Source organism: Perca flavescens, chromosome 13 (assembly GCF_004354835.1).
Source record: "Perca flavescens isolate YP-PL-M2 chromosome 13, PFLA_1.0, whole genome shotgun sequence".
Taxonomy (NCBI): Eukaryota; Metazoa; Chordata; class Actinopteri; order Perciformes; family Percidae; genus Perca; species Perca flavescens.
The window spans coordinates 12,503,990-12,526,967 of record NC_041343.1 but is presented as its reverse complement, the minus strand read 5'-3'; the positions used below and the strand labels follow the sequence as shown (position 1 = coordinate 12,526,967).

The window sequence follows — 22,978 nt, the reverse complement described above, 5'->3', positions numbered from 1 at the left end:
AAAATAATGTGTAATGTGATAGAAGTTGCTCGTAGTGATGAACCTACAGAGAATTATAACCTGAATCTGCAGCTCTCCTCGGCTTTATGGAGTTTTAAAGCAAGTTTCAGCTCATTGTTTAGCTGTCCAATACACAACTTTAATGTGTTGGTTCACTGTACCGCCTTCATAATGTTGTTTTGGGCCACAACAGGCAGCTGTTGTAATACTGAACATAGGCTACTATTCTTAAGCATTGAGCAAAAGCTAATATTAGGCTACTGCATGAATATGGACATGCTACAGATTTCATTAAACAGGTAAACATATATGTAGCTGGATAGAATCTATTTCAGATATTGTAGAAGATAATGATATTACTGGTAGTATCCCTAAATCCATCTATGGAGCCTAAATTTATCTATGGACAGTTTATGAAATGGCTAAAAGGCCCCTCATTGTACATAGACCCCCCCTTCCTTCCTTTGTTGACCAAAAGGAATTTTTACTTAGCCCTTTGACTGTCAGAGGTGTTACAACAATGCAGACTGATTATCTTTCAATAACTATATTTATTATACATTCGATCTTACATAAATATCCCTATATTGTATGCATATAGACAAATATAAACATGACTTACTGACAGACAACGCAAACAGGCAGAAGCCTCTGACCCTTAAAACACACAGAAATAAGTAGCCATTAACACGTCAAAAGTTACATTTCAAGTAATGTTTGTGTGTGTAGATCTAAGGTGCTTCGGGTAACACTCAGAATGACCCAGAACATATTATTCATAGAATTGTCACTCTTTATTCTGATACCTTTGAATGGAGATACAAAATAAATAAATCATAATCAAGCAGGTAAACAGAAATATCTGTGCTTTGCATATTTTGCAAAACAAGCTTTTGATCAAAAGCTACAGGCTATACCAGCTGTAGACTACACTTGCACATCTAAGGACTTGATTAATCATATACTGATGCAGGAGCTGGAGAAGTTTTCCATGCCTACTGTATACACTCAGATGCTTAATGACAAATCTGACAGCATGCCAGAGGGATGAAGATTTCCAAAATCTGATTTTCCTTCCTCTGTTCCGACAAAGTATCTCCTTTCATTTATATCCTCACCAAGCGGAAACCACTAGCTATTTGGAGCTAGAAAACATCATCTTAGGGGACTTTTTCCAAAAGCTATGCCTAAAGAAATAGTTTGGACATTAGTGGGCATCACAAGGTTTGTTTTGTCTTAACCACTTTTCAACATGTCTTTCTCTATAAAGCCCAACAAATGAATTCTTGAGAGCCAAAATTTCTAATCTTAAAGATATTATCAAATAGTCAGAAATAGGGTTGGGTATCGTTTGTTTTTTTTTCGATTCCGGTGCTAAATTGATACTTTTAAAACGGTGCCGGTGCCTAAACGGTGCCTGAACCGGTACTTTTCAATAAAGTTAAAAAATAAAATAAAATAAAAAAAATAAGGGTAGTAAACAACAGTCAGTGACTTGTTTATTGCTAAGGCCATGGTCAAAATTAAAGATTTAATAATAATGTAATAACTATAACAATAACTTATTTCACCAGTAAATTGCTGTTGAACCCCAGATGGGAAAAGGGTATTTTACAATTACTGTCAATGCACCACGAGGCTACCAGTTTTAAGTGAATCTGTGTTGTTTAATTCCGACAATGGCAGCTGCAAGTGAACGCACCGTCTGTGTTGTTTAATTCCGACCATATAAACATACTGTATATCTATGAATTGCGACAACGGCAGCTGCTGCGCTGCAGAGCAGACTGTTACATCCCGCTGTTGAAGTCCTCCACAGTGAAATACAGTCACACTTTACACTGTTTAACGTTAGCTGTCAGCATTTTAACCATGATTAATCCAGCTGCTAGCTAAAGGTAGGCTAACGTTACATGCTGTCAGGTGTAGTGTAAAGTCGAGCACCGAAATGAGGCACCGACACTTTCGTTCTTATTCGGTCTCGTTACTACCGTTTACGTCGGCACCGAGTTTCGGTACCCAACCCTAGTCAGAAATAGACTAAGCAATAACATAAAATGAAAAACTCAGAACCCTCACAGAAAGATTACAAGAGGTTGTAATTTGCATTTTAATAATAATAATAATAATAATAATAATAATAATAATAATTTCATGACATTCAGAGACATAAGAAATGCAGCATGAAACTGCCAGGGAACACCCATACTGAAATGGTCAGACCATGGTCAGAGATGATTGTTTTAAATAATGGAAATAGAGTTGCTGTTTTGAAAGGTTTCTGAGCTCTCCTGTTGAAACTCTGCCACTTCAGTAGTTTCATTATGGCTTTAGGTACTAGCCTGAAACCACAGATCGAGCTTTGGATTTAAGCAGTGACACATCAAAGATGAATGGGGTGTATTTTGATATTCTAACACTTCTAATGAATTACTAATAGAATTAGTATTGATTAGTCATCAGTTATCAGTGAGAAATGTGTCTATTCAGATTGAATGAGTAATGGGTGTTTGCAAAAAGCTTATTTTCAAAGAGTATGTAGAACTCACTTAGACAATCTATATCAATTAACCCAATAATTACAAAATGAAATACATTTCAGATTGGTCCTAAAATCTTAAGTGAAACAGCGAATGGCAAAATAAAGACAAATATAGGACACAGAATTGCACTTGCGCTTTAACAGCTTCTAAAACACGTTTCCCCCCTAGACAAGCAGAGATAAAGCTCTATGAATATGGCCCCTTGAGATGACAAGCTGCAGCTTTAGCAGTCATGACCTTTTGGAATCCAACGCCTTTGAGATCTGGCCGAGATACGGGCATATCTAACAAAGTATGAATCTTCAACAACTGTGCAAATGATTCACTGAGATAGAAGCAAAAACAAAAAGAAGCAGAAATTGCACAGATAAAAAGGAAACACTGAAAATACTGAAAGTCAAATCTGGCTTTCTGTAGCGAGCAGTAATAGTTGCTGTTCATTGAAAGCTAGCATAATGTGGCGAATCCTGTAACTATGCTACACATGCTCTATATTTTAATGTTACAGACATTTGTAAGCTATATATGATATACTTTATACATCCCAGGTTGAATAAAATATCCCTTTTCTCCTTATTATTTTACACAAATTGCACCCTGAGATTTGATAAAACAAAATGTCCTTCAAAAGCTCCATGTCTTAAGCCTCATAATACAATACACGACTATTAAACTGATCTTTATGTACAAAATGCTGCACTTATACTAGAGAACATCCTACAAATACAGTAAGACGGACATAAGCGAACAGTACATCAACCAATCACAATCTGAAGATAACACGCTGCACATTTCTGAAGCGGGTGCAGAAGATTTCCCTGCAGCAGCACTATAAATTCAAGCTATTTTACCTTGACAGACCATAGTTTCCAGTATGACATACTTGAAGTCATGCTAAAATATTGTTACTGCATGTGCTGCTGTTGGAGAAACGAGACAAATGTGTGGCAGTACAGACAGCATCCTCTCGTGTGTTATTGCAAATGTATAATACCCTAATTGAATCTTTCTTGCTCTCAATTAAATGTATCTGACATCCTCACTCAGATAACCTCTGAAATAAATGTATGGCTTTCAAGGACAACACTACTGCTTGTCCTTACTCACTGTACTACTGTTTATTCTGTCTCCAACTGGAATGCTGGTGTTTTCTCACAATAAATTGACATTTACAGAATAACACTAATGTTGCCTAAGAACAGGAGACACTGAAGTCACGGGACACATTAGCATTTACAGTTTGTTTCACTATCGCAGTGACTAGTTATCTGCAAAAACAAAATATCTTCCTAACCTTGTCAAAGTCATTTGTTATGGATTTGAACCTCAGCATGACATCAGAGACAGACGGAAGGACAAACTCTTCTGTCATGTTTCTAAATATAGGGGACAGTACTGTATGTCCCATGCACAATACAAAACTATACCGGTTGTGCTCCATGGCATAAAAGGGAAACAAATGTGTCAAACAAAATTTCCATAAAATCCGAAAAATCTGAGGCTACATAAGAGAATGAATAACCCTAATGCATAATCAGATTTGAGGAACGACAGCTTACAGTATGCAACAAGGCCTAACATGAAAATGCACTGAAGGTGTTGGTCAGTGGACTGTAACAACAGTGCTTGTGTCTTAAAGTGACTTATTTCATTAGCCATCGTTGCTGATCGTCATCTGCCTGAACATCGAAGCCGCACACGCACACACACACACACACACACACACACACACACACACACATTGCACCCCAGATTTAATCTGATCTCCTTTTCATTTATGATACCACTTTAGCAGTAATTTTACTGTGTGCCTTGCAAAAAAACTGCTGCCCTATCCAAGTGGAGAAAGGAAATTCATGGTGATTTCTGGGTTTGAATTAGAAGCAAAGTATCAATTCACTAATGTTTCCTTTCACTTATTTGCCTTTAGCTTCAGCTGGGCAACCCTAGCTTGTCCCAGTTTAGTCTGAATGTCGACAGGCCTTTCAAAGAAGCGGACTATGGTCGGCTCGTTCAGCAGAGAAGCCAGGACCTGCTCAAACGAAAACGACCAATCCAGCTCTGTGAGGTCGGGCCCTGCATCCTGACTGTTGCAGGAGCTGGAGGTGTCGGAGTTCTCTGGGGTAGTAGAAGCTTCTTGGGTTGAAGACTCCGCAGCAGCAGCGTTGGCAGGTTTTGTGGACTCGGGCGGGCTGCTCGACTCATGCAGCCTCCGTCCCACCTCTTCCATCCTCAGGAGAAGGCTGGTTACGTGGGCCACGGCTTGGTACAGCGACTCCTCCTCTGGGTCGCCATGAAAAATGTTGTACAGGGTCTTGGAGAACTGGATGAACTGAGTCTGAGATAGAAAAAAAAAATAAGAAGCTCATGTTGTACTTTATTGGATAATTTGACATATCAAATAGGCTGTTTTATTGTACAAATGTGAAGTTACATTTCTTTTTGCCACTTCAGATAGAAAATGTTGTCTTCAGGCAATAAACACAACATGGGTTGAATTACCTGATTAATTCGGGGTAGGTCCTTGATGGTTTCCTCTTTCTTAAGTATTTCGTTTTGCCATTGTTTCAGGTAGGCCTGCAGGTCCACTTTTCCTCTACCTGTTAATTTCGTACACACACTCAAAACAATAATCACACAAAACTAAGACATTTACAGTTTATTTTATATAGTCATGGAGTGTTTGTAATCAAATGGGTGAAATCCTACCTCTTTCAGGGCTTTTCCTTATCACACCATCTTCTGGTAGATCAAATGCTGAAATATAGAAGCAGCATGTGAACAAACTGTATAGAGAAATGCTTCAAAAACAATCAATAAATTCAAGGAAATCAAGACAGAATTATGACAGAATATAGGAGGAAAGTACGGAGGCCCTGAAGGGCAAAGCGCAAAGACAAAACAGAAAACACAACAGCAAATTGCAAAACACTTTGCTTTCCCCTTCATGGCCACCGTAGCAAAAAGGGTGAAGGTGAAATTTAAGTTTTAAAAGAAAAGAAAGAGTAAAGAGGCTAACCAGCGAGTCTACTCAAGTGAGAAGAGTCTTCAGGCACTGGAGTAAAGTGCTGGATTCTTTGTTCCTTTATGTGCAAAGGACTACCTGTAAAAGCTAAAAGATACCAACTGTTAGTGCACTGAGAGGAAAGATGAAGAGACAGCGGTGATAGAGGATCCACATGAGCAATGTAAATGAAATGTGTTGAAGAATTTGACTAAAGAAAACATAGATATCCATATACACTGCCTTATCAGTTTATACAGTTTACTGTAAGCCCATCTAGCAATCCTGAAAAATATTGCATCTTACTTTGCTTTACGTCTATGCTCCAACCCCCACCAAGGACTCTGTGTTTGTGTTCATGGATGCATGTCAGTTTGCACTGCTGGATTACACAATAACCCTCACAAGCCAGCAGTGTCATTATATGTGTCTGATAGCTCCGTGCAGCATAAGCGGCACAGCCGGAGGATTGCCATGTTGGTTAGTTGTTCGGTGTGTCTGTGACATGAAATCTGTTGCTGATAAACAGGATCCAAACAGAATGAACCTTATAAGGTGCTATAGGTAGGATTGGGAATACCAGGACTTAGCCAAAACATCTGAACATCAACAACTTCTCACTCCCTCCCCCCTTTCTGCTAAAGCCCCTCCCCCCACAAGGGAGAATTAATTTGTGTGCATGAGCAGTGGTTGACACGCAGTTAGACATCCCCCCTGGCCATGATTGGTGAATCTGAACAGGGAGCGGTGGATTTTTGCAAACCGCACTACAGGCTGTAGGTGGTGCCAGAGGAGCCAGATTTTTTTTCTAATTACCTGCTTCTGGAACAGAGGGGCAGTTTCAGCAAATATGACAGAAAGTTAGTTTTATAAGTCTTACCTACGGCACCTTTAATGATTTTGGTGACCTTTCCTCACTTGCCAGACTCCGGCTTAAATTTCCACCTAAAATCTAAAATCTTATTTAAAATCTAAAGGGCAGATGAAAATGAAACTATTGATTATCTGCAAATTTTTATTATCTTCAGAATTTGACCTTTCCCTCGGGTTAGCGATACATCACATGATCCCCTTTGCACACAGATAACTAATGATCAGCTGTGAAAACATATACACTAAATTTTGACTTGCACACCAGATGCAGTAATGTAATAATCCATTTGCCATGCGTTGACTTGTTCACGCTCCACAGATGTACAACTGTCAATAGTAAGTGCAATCCTGATTTTAACATTCTGAGCACTCCCATTTGTAGCTAATGTTCAAGGTACAACGAGACATTTTGTTGTCCCTTCAACCAATCAGGACACAGATGATGTAACTGTGTAGTCATTGAAGTTGCTGAATACAGCTGCTATACTTTGTGTTTGGACTGAAAAACCTGCAGACTCTCAGCTCTAAATAGCACATGATTGCATTTCCTTGATCAATGGAGTGTTTGGCCCCGCTCCTGGGCTCAGGGCTGTGTTTCGAGTGTTTAAGGTCACTGTGGTTTACTTTTTCAGCTCCCTGCACACTTTCCGAAAGTCTACAACTCTGCCGACTTTGCATGAGGGAAACACCCACAATGCATAGCGGTGTGACGTCAAAAACAGGTGATGACAGTGGATTCTTGCATCATAAAAACCAAAAACTGTGTAGTTGTTTGTCTAATGATAGCAGCCGTGGTGACATCAACTATTTTGATTCGGTCCAAAAAACCTCTTTTACTTCTACACAAGAAGCAAACAACAAACTGTCCACTCCATTAAACTCCATACTGAAATATAAGTCTCACTTCCCTTCTTCACTCTAAGCCTTCCACTTATCAGAGTGTGTTTGGAGCCCTCACACCATCCTGCGTTTAGACACTTATAGTGATGTCACAGGTGACGTGGATTAAAGTCTGTGAGGGTTCAGTACTGGGGACCTGTCCTCGGTGCTGAAGCATCACGCACTCTACACGAGACACAAAACAAGCTTTGCTGCTTGATGTTCACTGGCCTGGCACATCACAAACGGTGACTCAGTGCTCTTCTGCTGCTAAGCTGTCAGCTGTAATTTCAGCAATTCATCCTCATCACAGATCCTCCTCAGGGAGATACTAGTCCACTGCAAAATGCCCCTACAGCTCCTTACACCCATCGTTGCCATGGTAAAGTTCTTTCACCCAACATAGACTATTCTTACCCCTGCCTTGAAGCATGCACTGCCACATCATGCAGAAAAGAGCCACACATTCAATGACAGTTTCTACCCCCGGGTAATGTGCTCACTCAACAAATGCTGAGTTATTAGCTGGATTATTTAAATGACAACTCCTACATTTTCAAGCCCAACAGACCCTGATGGTCATCTGACCTTGTGTTTTACTTTAGGCTGATTCTGTCTGATGCTGTTGTGTTATTGCTCTCATGTTAGGTCGAATCTAGAGAATGATAAGGATCCAGTCTGAAAACACTTGCTGAACTTTGAACCTGCAGGAGTATATCCTCACTGTTGATATTTTGTGAGAGAAGACAGAGGTTAAAACAAAAATCTATTTTTTTTGTTTATACGAGACAGGTGGATGTGACTACCACAACATGGGTTAGGAGTTGTCACATGAGAAATGTTAATCTTTTTTCATTTCGATTTTCTTGATTTTTGGCTTTTTCAATTGTTCATCACTCACCTGGTGGCAGGTGCAGCTTGAAGAGGAATTTCAGCTTATTTGTGAACGATCCACTGTACAAAGTATCTGCGGGAGAAGAAAGTAGAAATTATAGCAGTGGGAATACTAAGGTTAACGGCTGCTGTTAGTGAAGAGCAGAGAGCGAGTGAACTTACCAAGGGCACAGCAGAACTCTTTAAAGTTGACGAGGCCGTCCTGGTTCTCATCTATCAGGCGGAAGATCCAGAGGGAGAGGGTGCTCTTGGGGTTGCAGAAAGCCCAGGGCTCCAGCAGGGAGAAAAGCATGCTGAATTGTTGGAAACCCAACTGGTACTGCTCCAAATAGGCCAGGCTGGGGTCATGATGGAGCAGAGCTGGACTCTTCATTGTCCAGTAGCAGCAGAGGAAATGCTGCCTCTGCAAAAAGAAAACAAAGAAAAATGTAACGTGTCCACTTCTCATTTTTTTATTACAACTGTTGACATTTTTGTATGATGACAATGAAGATACTGCATCATGCATTTGACTCACTTTGAACAAGTTATAAAGTCTGTCAAGATGTGAGGCACTGAATCTGACTTCTTGGGTCACCACCCGGATCTGAAAAAAAGATTTGAATAAATCGTTAATACCACAGTAACAATGCAAGTTCACCAACTACTGTACGCTCAATGGCCACCTACCACATTTTGTTTGGTTGTATCCTCCAGTGTCTGGATCACATGCAGTTTGTTTCTTTTCCGTGAACTCTCGACTTCCTCTGAACGGATATTTCCATATTTCTAAAAATAAAGCACAATTTGTTAAAATCAACCACAACACAGAGATCGCTGAATAAAACGGACACACAAACATGTTATACCTCATAGGCCTCTTTTATCAGTTCACTGATATCCACATTAAAGTGGGATGCTTTATCGTTATTGCTCACTGATGCTTGCTGCACTGTTGGAGGCAACGGGCTGTCTTTATTGGTCACACTGTCAAAGAATCTGAAATAACACCATCAGAGAAAGAAAGACAATCATTAAGACTGTAATGTTTAAAACATAATCAGTCCCGCTTTGTTTGTATTCACACAGACTTGTTGAGGATGGTGACAGCCTCTGCATCGTCGTGGCAGCTGATCAGAGCCTCCATGTTGTAGTCCAGCACTGCCAGGCCGAGCTGCAGAATGGCTTTTATGCCGTCGTAGAAAAAACAGTCCACCACGTTCACAGCGCTCTCTATGGGCAGGACACTGATGAAGAGAGTGAGGAACCAGGACAAGGACACGGACGAGAAGAAACTCAGGTCTGTCATGTGCTCCACCAGCTGGGGGAGGTTTTCTCGAATCAGGTCCTCGAACACCGCCTGGTCAACCAAAGCACCTGAAAAAAGATTGGCAACATTTCACAGTGCAACTTCAGTCCTGAACGCATTCAAATGTTATGTCCCAAAATTACCAGCAGAAACAGGATGAAAATTGCATCCCCTCTCACCAATAATTCGACGGTTAAAGTAATCCGGCAGCATCCTCTCACAGACAGCCACTAAGAGCCAGAAAGCCTCCTCTTCTTTCGCGTAGAGCAGGAGAACTGACGTGAGAATGTTCATGGCCTGGACAAGAAAAAAGGATTTATAAAAAAAAAAAAAAGACTACTTTAAGAATAAGGTTGACTGCAGGGAGGAGGCCAGTATAAAGGTGTGTGTGTCACAAAGATAAATTTTTCAGAGAATCAGTGCCTTTTTAACCCTTGTGTTTTCCTCCCGTCGACCATGCACTAGTTGTCCTCCCGGGTCAAAATTGACCCGGTCTGTTTTGCCAGTTTATAAAGCATGAAGTATAAATTATCACCCAATTCTGTGTTACATCTTCTTAACAACTTCTTTCCAACATATTACCACTAACTTTACACTTATTTTTTTTATATATGGTCAAAAAAACGCATTTAAATCAAATTATACCTAATTTCTGAATTAAAAAAAGCTGCAATTATGAATTATTTTGACTAACAGTTGAGATCAATGGGAACATATGTTGATGGTTTATCACAGACTGGTATAAGTCAAAGTTTAGTGAAAATACTGTTTTGAAACTATTTCAATTTTTTTAATGGCAGCCAATAATCCCACTTGTTGTCCTCCCGGGGTCTCTTTTGGCTATTAATAAAGCATAAAGTATAAATTATCACCCAATTCTGTGTTACATCTTCTTAACAACTTCTTTCCAACATATTACCACTAACTTTACACTTATTTATTTTATATATGGTCAAAAAAACGCATTTAAATCAAATTATACCTAATTTCTGAATTAAAAAAAGCTGAAATTATGAATTATTTTGACTAACAGTTGAGATCAATGGGAACATATGTTGATGGTTTATCACAGACTGGTATAAGTCAAAGTTTAGTGAAAATACTGTTTTGAAACTATTTCAATTTTTTTTAATGGCAGCCAATAATCCCACTTGTTGTCCTCCCGGGTCAAAATTGACCCGGTCTGTTTTGGCTATTAATAAAGCATAAAGTATGAATTATCAACCAATTCTATTTTACACCTTCTTAACAACTTCATTCCAACTCATTACCACTAGTTTTACACTTATTCTGTTCTATTTATGGTCAACAGACCTCATTTACATAAAATTATACCTACTTTCTGAGTAAAATCAGTTGAGATCTGAGATATTGAGAAAGTTGTGTTTGGATTAATGGCTGGTATGTGACAATTATTATATTCCCAGGTTAAAATTAACGAATGCAATTGTATTCACAAACAAAGCAGAGCTACCAAAAAGGAAAAAAATAATTTACGGAAAGTTTACTTGGCCCCTTTTAGGAAAAGACACATCAAAGGTGTTATAACAACAAGTTTACAAAACTGTAGTTTGAAGTTGTGTCTGTATGTTTGTATTTGTGTGTGTGTGTTTGTGTGTGTGTGTGTGTGTGTGTGTGTGTGTGTGTGTGTGTTTGTGTGTATGTGTACGTACGCACACATGTCTGTGTGTGCATGTGTGTCTGTGTAAATTTTTATGCCAGGACAGCTCAATAGTGTGATATATTGCAGGTCTCAGCTGTTTCTGAGTGTGTGTGTGTGTGTGTGTGTGTGTGTGTGTGTGTGGGCACGCATGTGCACGTCTGCATGTGTACATGTGTGTTCATCTGCTGAAAAGAACAGTAGTGTGAGCCACTGCAACGGGAGTGTGTGTGTGTGTGTGTGTTTGTGTGTGTGTGAATGTGGGCATGTGTGTGTGTGTGTGGGCATGTGTGTGTGGGCATGTGTGTGCGTATGCATGCGTGTGTGTGTTTGTGTGCGTGCGCTCATGTGCTGAAAAGCACAATAGTGTAATCTTTTGCAGGTCTCAGCTACTGTGTGTGTGTGTGTGTGTGTGTGTGTGTGTGTGTGTGTGTGTGTGTACTGTGTGTGTGTGTGTGTGTACTGTGTGTGTGTGTGTGTGTGTGTGTGTGTGTGTGTGTGTGTGTGTGGGCACGCAAGCATGTGCACGCGCACGTGTGTGTGTGTGTGTGTGTTCATCTCCTGAAAATCATAATGATCCATTGCCCAATTTCAGTATGTTGTGTTTGTGAGTGTGTGTGTGTGTGTTTGTGTGAATGCATGTGCGCGCACACACGGGTACATGTGCATGTTTGTTGTCCATGTGTGTGTGTGTGTGTTTGGGTGCATTTCCATGTGCTGGAAAGCACAATAATGTGATCAATTACATGAGGTAGTTCTTAGCTGCTGTTTGTATGAATGCGTGCGTTTGTGGGGGTGGGGTGTGTCTCCGCATGTGCATTCATGTACGTGTGTGTATGTTCATCTGCTGTCGAGCGCAAAAGTGCCCCATTGCACAAATGGAATAAAATTAAATAAATAAAAAAAATGAAAGCAGTGATCATTGATTTTACTTGCGAAGAACTTAATTGGGAACCACCCATGCTATTTTTGGTTACTTTAGTTGAAAGAAACACATATTTCTGATAAAGAAACTTTCAAAACGGGTCAAATTGGACCCGAAGACGACACAAGGGTTAAAAATGATTTCAGTCGTTTTAGATCACCTGTGGCCTTGTTTTTTTTAAATCACCTCTGCTTTTCAGAGTTGCTGCACTCCTCAATGTCATGACCAATCACAGTAAAGGACATAGGGGTTTAAAACTGTTAAGGGTTAAGTGTGACTCTGTACCATAACTGTCACCTCACCTTAAAAAAGCAAAAACAAAGGATAATCTCACAGAAATTACCACAACAAATGAAGTGATAAAGAACGATCATGGACGCAAATGCACAAAACCGTTTTTGTGTGCATGTTTTTTTATATTCATCATATATTTTCTGTGATAACAAACGTCTGGCTACATACCGTAATTAGCTAATGACGGCTCCTGTATTTTACTCAAGGCCTCAAGGCCTTCTGAGTGTTTGTAATCAGAGTCAATCAGGGCTTTTCTACCGGTTATAAACAAAAAATTGAAGTACCTGGCAATAGCCAATTTTAGGGTTCCGGTATGCATAGGCAGTGAGGACTCTGCGTAGAGCTGAGATTCCTGTATCACTCTGAAAGGCAGGGTGCTCTGGCAGAGAGCGGTGTAAGTCTCTCTCGATCTCATCTGTTGCCAAAGTGCTTGTGCCCAGAGACTGTTCAACCAGATCAGTGTAATAGCCGGGATGAGTGGCCATGTCGTTCACAGCTCCTACAGAGGCAGAACCACAGTCAGTCCAAAAACAGATGCTGCACAGATGCTCCCACTCCTAGCATGTTTTACTTAATTATTTATGTTGAGTAAGAACTTCAAATCACTGACTGATATACCTTACTGTACACACAGTAAATCTGCCGTATAAATACCTGAAAAAAGCATCCACAGCTCTCCTCTCAAGGCCTCAGGAACACCACGAACAATCAGGTCTCGTGTCTTCCTGGTGAAGAACATACTCGTGCCACGTCCATATTCGGAAAAATGGATGTTCCAAGACTGTTCCTTCATCTTTTCTTTAAGCTGTCACGCACATGTAGCACACACCAGAGTGTTATTCTAATTGCTCTGCAACACTGTTAAAACTGCTTGTATATCTAAACAGATGCATGCTTCATTTTTATCTATGTCCACCTCAGAATTGATTAGACAACCCCAATCCTGCAGAGCATAAGAAGGTTCTGGTGCATTACAATCACATGCTGCTGAAAACAAGCGTTAATGTTTAATTTGAAAGAAGCTTTGATATTTACCATTTTGGGGTCCAGGTTTTCAACATCCTGGGGGTGGAAAACAGTCATGAGAGCTTCGGTGCTTACAGCCTTGCTGCTGTCTTTCTGTCCTACCATCAGTGTTACGTCCTCTGGGTTGTCCTCAAAGTGATTGATGAGGGACTGGCACGTGCCTCGTATGGCCTTAGTCATAAATGCATATCATGTGTCAATGCCAGAAAGCACTGCTAACTGTAAGTAAAGAGTACAACGCGGCACAAAGAAAACAAGGGTTCAAACACGTTACCTCTGATGATGCAGAGTGCTGAGGGCTGGCACTGATCCCACACTTGCTACGGATCGTGTTGGCAAGCCGCTGGTAGTCCCGCACCTCGGCGAAACGCAGCGCCTTCTTGCCACGCACACACACCGTTAAAGCCCTGCTGCTGGAGTCTGACTTCTCAACATTAATAACCTGGAAGAAGGCAAGGTTGGCAGACCACAGATTCATCAGTATGCAGGGTGCTATTTGAGTCGTTATTGGCAGTGTTTTTAACAATCTAGTTTCCAGTTTTAACAATCTCACTTTACCTCTCTCATTGGAATGATGACATGGCATTGGCTTCCATCTTGGCTGGCGAAACACAGGTAGTTCTCAGACAGACAGATCTTGCCAAGTGTGTTAAAATGGCTGAAGGGCACCCACAGGAAGCTCTCATGCACCTCTAACAGGTTCTCCTCTTTGGGAAGCCTGAAAAATGTCCGGAACTGCTCACTCTTTGCATGCGCTTCGAGGCCTCTGTGGGGGAAGTAGAGCAGAAAAGACCGTCATGAGCAGAAGATCACGTTTGAGTTTTCTAAGAACATCACCCTGTCTCACACAATGTAAGTCTGGATGAGGAAGTAGTCAGAATGCTCAAAGTAAACAACAACAACAGTAGTTGACTTTAAAATATCTGTCACTGTATGACCTATCAGCCACTCCAGGCAGGTTAGCACAAACACAAATGCTTTTCGATGTAAGTCAGACATTATGTTTACTCTGGTTCTTCAATCTGGCAGCCAGCACTAAAAGGATCATGTCAAGCTGTGCAGTGCAGCAGACAGGCAGTACCTCTTGGTAATTTGCATGGGGTCGGAGAGCGCTGGCTCTCTCTGGAAGGCCTCTTTATCAAAAAGACGCTTGATGGAGTAGTCAGCAAGCTGTTCCATGATAACAAATGTTTCATTAAGGTGCATCAGCATGGAGAAGTAGTGATCCTCCCCATGAGCCAAGACATGGATGCTCTCAGTCAGGATAACGTTAGAGGTTTTCTCCAGCCTCCAGATCTCATCCCAGGAGATGATCAGCTTCACTGCAGAGTCATCACAATACATTCAAATTAAATTAGTGATTAAGGCTCACACAAGGATCTTGAATGAATGGGTAAGTCCAATTTCTCAATAATTTAAATGCATAAATGCATTTAATCAACAACATATTTCATGGTGCCATTATAAAGAATTGATGATACAGAAAAAAATCTTAAAATGTCACTTGATGTCATTAAATTCAGTGTTAACCTTTATTAGAGCTGGGCAATATCGTGATATGAGACTAGATATGGTCTTAGATTTTGCATATCTTAATATCGTAATATGGCATAAGTTGTGTCTTTTCCTGGTTTTAAAGGCTGCATTACAGTAAAGTGATGTCATTTTCTGAACTTACCAGACTATTGTAACTGTTCCATTATTTGCCTTTACCCACTTAGTCATTATATCCACATTACTGATGATATATTTATCAAAAATCTCATTGTGTAAATATTTTGTGAAAGCACCATTAGTCAACACTACAATATCGTTGCGGTATCGATATTGAGGTTAAAAATTATTTGGTCAAAAATATTGTGATATTTGATTTCTCCATATCGCCCAGCCCTATCCTTTATCCACACTGCTTTACAAGTCGGCCTCCACAGTTAGGTCTGCTATGATGGTTTTTCACAATATGGAATCTGTAATTACCTGGAGCTATTTTCTAATGAAAAAATGTTCAAAGAATGTTCAATTTAGACCATAAATGCCAACTATGGTGGCCTTTAGGAGCTGCAAGTCTTTGTTACTACCAATCAGGGAAAAAAAATGGCTGCTCATGTTAATAAATGTCACAGAAAGGGCTTACCCTCAGCTCCTAGCAGGTATGAATAGAAGCAGAGGAAGTTTGTGCTGAGGTACAGCCAGCCCTGGCAGGGCACTTTGCCTCTCCAGTAGCTGCATGAGTAATATGTGACCAGTTTTTCCTTTGGTGGCAGCTCAAACCACTTCTCGAACCTCAAAAGTGCTTCTCGGAACTTCTCCGGATCTTCCTCCAGCACCAGGGATGATTTCCCTTCCTCAGCAATAAGACCCTAACACATTAAACATTGAGGGTTACTGCGGACTGAGGGTGATAACATTACAGTGCATCATCTTCCTTGAAGCTGCTTGAATCAATATCTTTATATCAACAATGGAAAAAGGACTGTGTGTAATGTAGATTTTGCTCTTGGTGACGAACGCACACTTATTCGCTAAGTGGCCAGAAGAACGACTCGAAATAACCAGGTTTAGTCATAGAGTAATGTTTATCATATAAAATATTTTATAGCATGAAAATAAGTTCTTACTCTAATCTTGCCCTGTACAAAGCTGGTGATGTCTTCGCTGGAGTCAAAAACAGAGAGTGTCCTCATGATGTTCTGCTGCAGCCAATCCCAGTGTTGAACAATCTCCTCTTTGGTGACACCTAACCCAAAGTCAAGAGACAACAAAAATACCCAAAAAGCATGTCAAATATCATGTTTGGGTTGTTGGTTTTTTTTAACTGTAAAATCTCTTAACTTGAACTTTTTTCCAAACCTAATCATTTGACAGCACTATTGAACATTTTTCCAGGAAAAGATGAAAATACAGCGACATACCACATGCTATGGTCCAATACACTTGTGAGTCTGGTGTGTGGTGTAGAATGCGGTATGGAGCAACTTTGGATGTGGAGTCCAACACAGTATCCAGAGTTCCCACAAGGAGGCCTGTAACATACAGTACAACAATATTTTAAACCACCAGTGTCACACATGATCTTCAGCCATGTGAACCCCTTTGAAAATCAGAAAAATAAATACCAGATATGATATTCAAGAAACTAAGAGCGACAATAACAAACCTTTCATTGTTTTATTATTGACAAATCAATGTTTGTTTAACTGCTGCATTTACTGATAACCATCTGACAGCATCAGAAAATATGAATAAGTTCAGCTAATTTAGCGACGGCGTAATGTGAGTCGTTTATCAAAAGACCTGTCAATCAATCTTTTTTTTTTATACTTGGATCGCTATGACTATGCCTTTATACTCATATTGACAGTGTAGAAATAGGATCTAATCCTAACCCACAGCCAAACTAAAATGAGCTAAATCTGTTACCACAACTTCTCTCTGACATGCCCTCCATGAATAATTAACAAGGTTGCAGTGAAACCACACTAATGCACTGCACCAGCAGTATACTAGCCTGCCAGCTGAACATATGTTCTACTAGGGAGCAGCCAAAGAGTAAAGGATTCAAAGGATCAAACACAGATCATTTATAATATTTTAACCGGTGAAGAACAACATCATACAGTAGAGCATAGACATAAACACATAAAAGATACTTCAGACATAAAAGGCTCTTGTGCTGGAGAAGGCTTCATCTACAATCAGGTAGGCCTAGTATTTAACCTGCACTATCATTAAACCAGCCAATCAGGACATTGGTCATTTTCTCTTCAGCTAGAACACCATTCAGTAATTACCTTACAACGGCCCCACTGTGGAATGTGCTTAGCAAGTGTAGGTTACAATCATTGGTGGTATTACAAGCATTACTTTTATATACTGGCAGGTGACAATGTTTTTTAAACATCCAAGTCAGTAAATAATGTCATGCAGTTACAGTAGAGGGTTAACACAAGGCTGTGTCTGCATCTGCATGGTGGGAACTGAGGACCTGAGGGTGCACTTGATGTTGCCTGATTTAAAAGGGGGTGCCACTATTTTCAAGAGTTCACACACACACAATTAGTTTTTGGTTTAAACAGTTCAACTAGTTACTTTGAGCATACTGCACCACTCTTTCCTAAAACTGGCACACAATGTGTGTTTAGGTTTAGTTATTGTCCATCAGGGGATATTTGGCTTCCAGTAAGGAAATAATACAAACAGTTCAATATAAGTAAATAAATAAAATTCATAATAAACTATATGGAGTAGTGCAACCCATGACTGACTTTTCCTTAGCCAAGACTTGTCATTTAAAATTATCTAATCAATGTGTCAGATAATAATATCGCTGGCCAATTATACCTTAGGTGTGTGTTTTTGTCATACATACATTATTCACATTTCTGTAGCAAAAACACACAAACAGGGAAAGCTGTAATACCAGCTCTATAAAAGATCTGAGATCTGGGCTGAAATGATTAGTTGATGAATCAATTAGTTGATCAACAGGAAATTAATCAACAACCACTTTTATAATTAACTAATTTAACAAGGAAAAATTCAAAACATTCACCTGTGAGGTTTCCCTTTCCTTGTTGGCTTCATATAATTGTAAATTCAATAACATTGGGATTTGGACTATTGGTAATTATTGACAGATTGATCAATAATAAAAAAAAAAAAAAAAAAAAACAATCAGTAGTTTGCAGCCTGCAAAAACAACTGTCAGGGTTTTCTCTCCTCTCCGTGCTTTAAAAAAACCTTGCATCTGATTTTAGCAATGCTAAAATATAACCTAAATTACAGTATGACAACGCAACTACGCATGAATGTCTCCACAAAGTCGCTGACGCATGTATTGCCCAGGTAGGGAGCAGCAGTCCATGACATTGCAGTCACAGCGGCATTATAAATGCAAAGGTTTTCTTTTATTTTTCTAGCCTCAGGGAGAAAGTGGTGCAAATATTCACAAACTGACTGAACAGCCGTGGGGCACAGAAACAAACTGTACATCCCTTAAGGGATAGAAGGGTAATATCTGTATATTCTTAGAACATACCTACTCCAAAGTAGCCTTCATGATTGTGTCTGCTGGTACTGTGATTGGAGTCTAAATCTGACACAATAATGGCTCAAAGTGTTTGGGCCTATGAACATCCTGTAACCTAACCACAGGCACTGGGTAGTAAAATCAGCAGGATATGAAATTAACTGACAGAAAGACGTTTACCCATGTAACCTCATCGTCAACTCTATAAACAAACCCAATTTTTTGAGACGTCAGCTACACATAAAGAGACCTTTACTCTTGCGAGCTGGCGTGTCAACAAGATCAACCAGCTGTTCAGCATCTGCTGACGCGAGTCATTTTGACACTTGGCTTGGCTTAATAACGTTACCTGTTGCTATGAGGATTTTTTGTTCTGTAGACGAGGATACAGCACCCGCCCTATACACGACAGACAGCACGGCTATGCAGACGTATGGCGAGTAGGTAAACCCGTGAATAACTCATTTGTTTGAACGTGGTTCGGCGAAGACGCAGCGGCTGTCCCACACATGCGAAGAGGTGATAATAACATAACCGCTAACGTTACCTGTCAAACCGCCTCCACCTTCTCCGTAACCTCGTCTCCTTTGCAGTACGAAGTACTCGTTATCCTCCTCGGTGACCCATAATTTAAACGCGTTTTTCAGCAGAATCTCATCAGGTTGGAGCCACATGTTTCAAATGTCATGGAGTTATCTATCAAATACACCTGACATGTCACAGTTATCTGTAACGTAGCCCAACATCAAACCCGTGGACGTTTGTTTGTGTCCGAATCCCTCCCTTCCCACGTCGACAAGAAATGCTGCCAATGCTGCAGGGCATTCTGGGATTGTAGTTTCTGACGAGAAGGCGGTCCTATGAGATTCATAAATAGTCTCTGGATTCATTCTCCGGGTTCATGTCAGGGAGCAGCTGTTTCATGAATAAAATGGGGAGGGAATAGTTTTTATTTTTCATCCAAACTGCAAAATATATATAATTTTAAATACTTTGATAGCAAATGCTTTTTTGCAATCACATTTTTATTGCTTTTTCTACATTCCTTAAACATACAGTAGGTCTTTTTTTCCCCGACCCATTTTTTAATAACTCCAAATAAAAGACGAATAAGAGAAAGGCTTTAGGCCTACAGAAATTACTTTTTCAAAAAAAGAGAGCTTTAAAAAGTGCATGTTTCAGTTTTAGTTTTCCTTTATTGCCATTTCTGTTTCTGTTTTTTAGACTAACTAAAATAATATTTTGCATTGTAAAGTAGCCTATTATTTCAATGAACTTGTGACAGTGTTTGCTCTATATTTAGTCTACATTTATGTCTTTGTTGTATCATCTTGCCTTCTTTATCTTCAAATGAAAAACGTTTTAGCTGTACTGTGTACACTTTCTTTTTTAAACATTGCCTGAATGGTGTAGCCTAGTGTTTACACCATTATTAGTAGGCCTATTATTATTATTGTGGTTATTGTTGTTCAAATATAGATACATTAAAAGATTTATAAAGACCAAAGATTTTTATTATCAGAGACACAAAGTGTTGACAGGGCATACAATAGCTTCACAGCAAGGGAGGTATACATTCACTTATCAGCAGCATAGCACCACCATATCTATACTGTTAGTGTGTCTCAAATCGCGCACTGCCTTATGTACTTACCGGAAGTGACGATTAAAACATCTCAGTCCTCCTCCTTCTTCTTCTGTGAAATTGTGAATTATACCCAGGGCAGAGTATTCTCACCACCTGTTGTCACCATACATTTCTACCTTGTTCATCAAAATGAATGTGATTGTTTTTATTGTTGCTTGTTTTTGCCCTCTGTTTTATGCAACTGTAAACATCCAGGTATGATGATATTCATGCTTTTGCTCTTAATTCATTGTAAAAAAAAAAAAAAAAAAAAAATGGCCATTTTGAGTTATTTAGCAAAATTGGAGCAATTAAAATGGTGTCCAACTGACATATAACGTTAACATAGAAAATAGTCATATTATATGTTTATATAAAGGGTGTTTATTGCAATAGCTATTAATTACAGTGAAAATACAAGAGTGAAAGCAGAGGCAACACAATAGACATTTAAATAGATCCTATTGTTCTATTCATTGCTGGCCCTGTATTTTGATGGGGAAAGTGATTTGAGGGTGGACTTCAGACTCTACAGCAGGATCCTTAAACGGTACATCCTCGGTACGGCGTGGGACCCGTCATCGAGGCCCTTGTCTTCCTCTTTTGGCTCGCCAGCGGTACATCTGATCGTGGTTTAGCCAGAGCCTTTGCACCGTGCTGTCCACAAGACCAGCAGGGAAATCCTCTCTCTCCTCCCCCAGGTCGCGTATTTGGCCACCATTATCGAAAGTTTTTCACCTGTTCTTAGCTCCGCCCCTTCCACTACGTAGCCAAGATGGCGACAGTTGAGTGTGGAAAGCGGTGGAAAGTGTCCATCGATCCGATCGATCCACTGTCAGTACCCGATCCATTCCAACTGCACAATCCGTTCTGCGTATGCGCAAGATGTTCACGCATGCGCAGATGATAATACCGTTTTACGACCTGCCCAATCTGTTCCACGCTAGCCTCCACCCAAGCTAACGTTAGTTTAGCTAACAGCTAATTCGGCTAACCGCTAGCCGACAAATAACGCATGCGCAGAACGGATCGTGCAGGCAGAACGGACAGCTAGATTCAGTCTAAAATAACGTTAAGTCAAACATAATGGGAAAAGCAGGCTACAGCAAAATTAAGACTTTACAGTAACAATAAAGACAAGTATTGAGTGATTGTATTTTAAATGAGCACAAGTAAAGCAGAACTGACGTAACAGCTGTTATATATGTTAACGTTTGTTTTGAAGTTTTATTTTGAGGGTCTTTTAAAAGTTTGCATGCTGTCTCAGCTAGCGGTTAGCCGAATTAGCTGTTAGCTAAACTAACGTTAGCTTAACTGTGGAGGCTGACGGATGGCAGACCGCTACAATCAGCTAGCGGTTAACCAAATGAACTGTTAGCTAAAGTAACGTTAGCTTCCCAGTGGAGGCTAACGGCAGACCGCTATAATCACCTAGCGGTCCGCCCGAATTAGCTATTAGCTAAACTAACGTTAGCTTCCCGGTGGAGGCTAGTGTGGGAACAGATTGGGTAGTGTCGTAAATCACCGTACCACAGCGCATGCGCAAGATGTTCGCGAATGCGCAGAACGGATTGTGCAGTTGGAACGGATCGGGTACTGACATCCACACTCAACTTTTTCACCGTTATGAGTGCACCATCCGGGTACTTGTAGTGCACTGCATTTACCACACTTCGACGAGTGACATTTTGAGTGTACTCAAATAGTTAGTATAAGTACAGAAGTGCGCGATTTGAGACACACCACAGGTCTTGATGATAGTGATTCATTTGAGTAACATGGATTGGAAATTAAACATGCACTTGTATTTGTATAATGTATAATGCTTTTATTTCATTGTCTTTTTCATTCTTACCACTAATGCTATACACTGTAATACATTTCATGTTAGTTTAACTTGGAAATGAAAGTTCACCTGCTGCCTTGAAAATCAAAGTTCACTCAACTTGAAAACTGCCTTTGTTTCAACTGCTGTAACTAGTGTTCTAGTTTTGTTAAAGTTGTTCTTTTAGTCAATTTAACTTTGTATTACTTGGTTTAACTTCATACTTTAAGTTAAAACAAATAATTTATTTTCTTTAATAATGCAAGAAACCTACCTTGCCTAGTATAACAGACATACTTTTCTGCTTTATTTCAACTCACGGTTTCAAGTTATAACGACATAACGACATTTATAGCGGAGATAGCGTGGGTGCTTAAGTGGGGCCGCCCCAGTGCCCCATGCGAAATAGCGGCCTCTCTGCTGATCGTGCGTCAGTTGACGTAAATGGCCGCTAGTGAAGTGACACACCGCAGATTAATGGCTGAAGGGTTAGGGTTAGCTGGGCTAAATGTGGGCGTAGCTAAATGTTTGACTTTTGAAAAGAACTTTCCATTTCAATTTGAGAAGAGTGAAATTCACAAGTTGTTGGCAGGTAGGTCCGTGTACGTTTTGATAGTTTGTTTTTTTGTTTGAACCACAAAACAAAATAAGGAGAAACCAGCTGTTTTTCGTTTGTCGTTTCAAACCAAAAACAAAGAAACGGTAAAAAAAGAGCCGTTCTCCGTTTTTGGTTTCTGAATCCAAAAACGAAAAACGACTAAACCAAATTCAAATAACGGTCCGATTTTGGATTTTGGTTCTCGTTATACCAGAGTAACGTTAGAATTAAAAAAAATCAATCAATAAATAGGCTTATATAACCTGGACCGAAAGAAATATGTTAGCAACAGTAGTTTATTACCGTGATTTAATATCGTGCCTTCCACGTACACATCAGCCACGCATTCATTGTTTGGTTCAATATAGTTGGTTTAGTTAACCTAGAACGTATTGTGTGTGCAGAGTTGTTACTGTTAGCACTATATTATATAATTCAATTAATATTTAATGTGGTTTCCACCGTAATGGACCAAACTGTTCCCCCTTTCTACCAGCAGGGTAGGAAGGTAAA

General features: G+C 39.9%; 1 protein-coding gene across 2 annotated transcripts; it reads right to left on the bottom strand.

Annotated features, from left to right (window-relative positions):
* Positions 1 to 3,636: 3,636 nt before the first annotated feature.
* tbc1d8b (TBC1 domain family member 8B) lies at positions 3,637 to 19,227 on the bottom strand. 2 transcript variants are annotated; one of them, XM_028595360.1, is made up of 21 exons: positions 18,963 to 19,227; positions 16,299 to 16,409; positions 16,005 to 16,123; positions 15,521 to 15,746; positions 14,468 to 14,708; positions 13,945 to 14,152; positions 13,661 to 13,828; positions 13,396 to 13,557; positions 13,015 to 13,165; positions 12,645 to 12,859; positions 9,661 to 9,778; positions 9,264 to 9,549; positions 9,042 to 9,171; positions 8,863 to 8,961; positions 8,711 to 8,779; positions 8,356 to 8,596; positions 8,201 to 8,266; positions 5,563 to 5,655; positions 5,253 to 5,300; positions 5,046 to 5,143; positions 3,637 to 4,881 (listed from the first exon to the last, which is right to left on the bottom strand). In XM_028595360.1, exons 1-21 carry the CDS (start codon positions 19,087 to 19,089, stop codon positions 4,456 to 4,458), a joined length of 3,402 nt encoding a protein of 1,133 aa, XP_028451161.1. In that variant the 5' UTR covers positions 19,090 to 19,227; the 3' UTR covers positions 3,637 to 4,455. The 2 variants fall into 2 exon arrangements, with proteins under 2 accessions (XP_028451161.1, XP_028451162.1); XM_028595361.1 differs by lacking the exon at positions 5,563 to 5,655.
* Between the last annotated feature and the right edge of the window lie 3,751 nt (positions 19,228 to 22,978).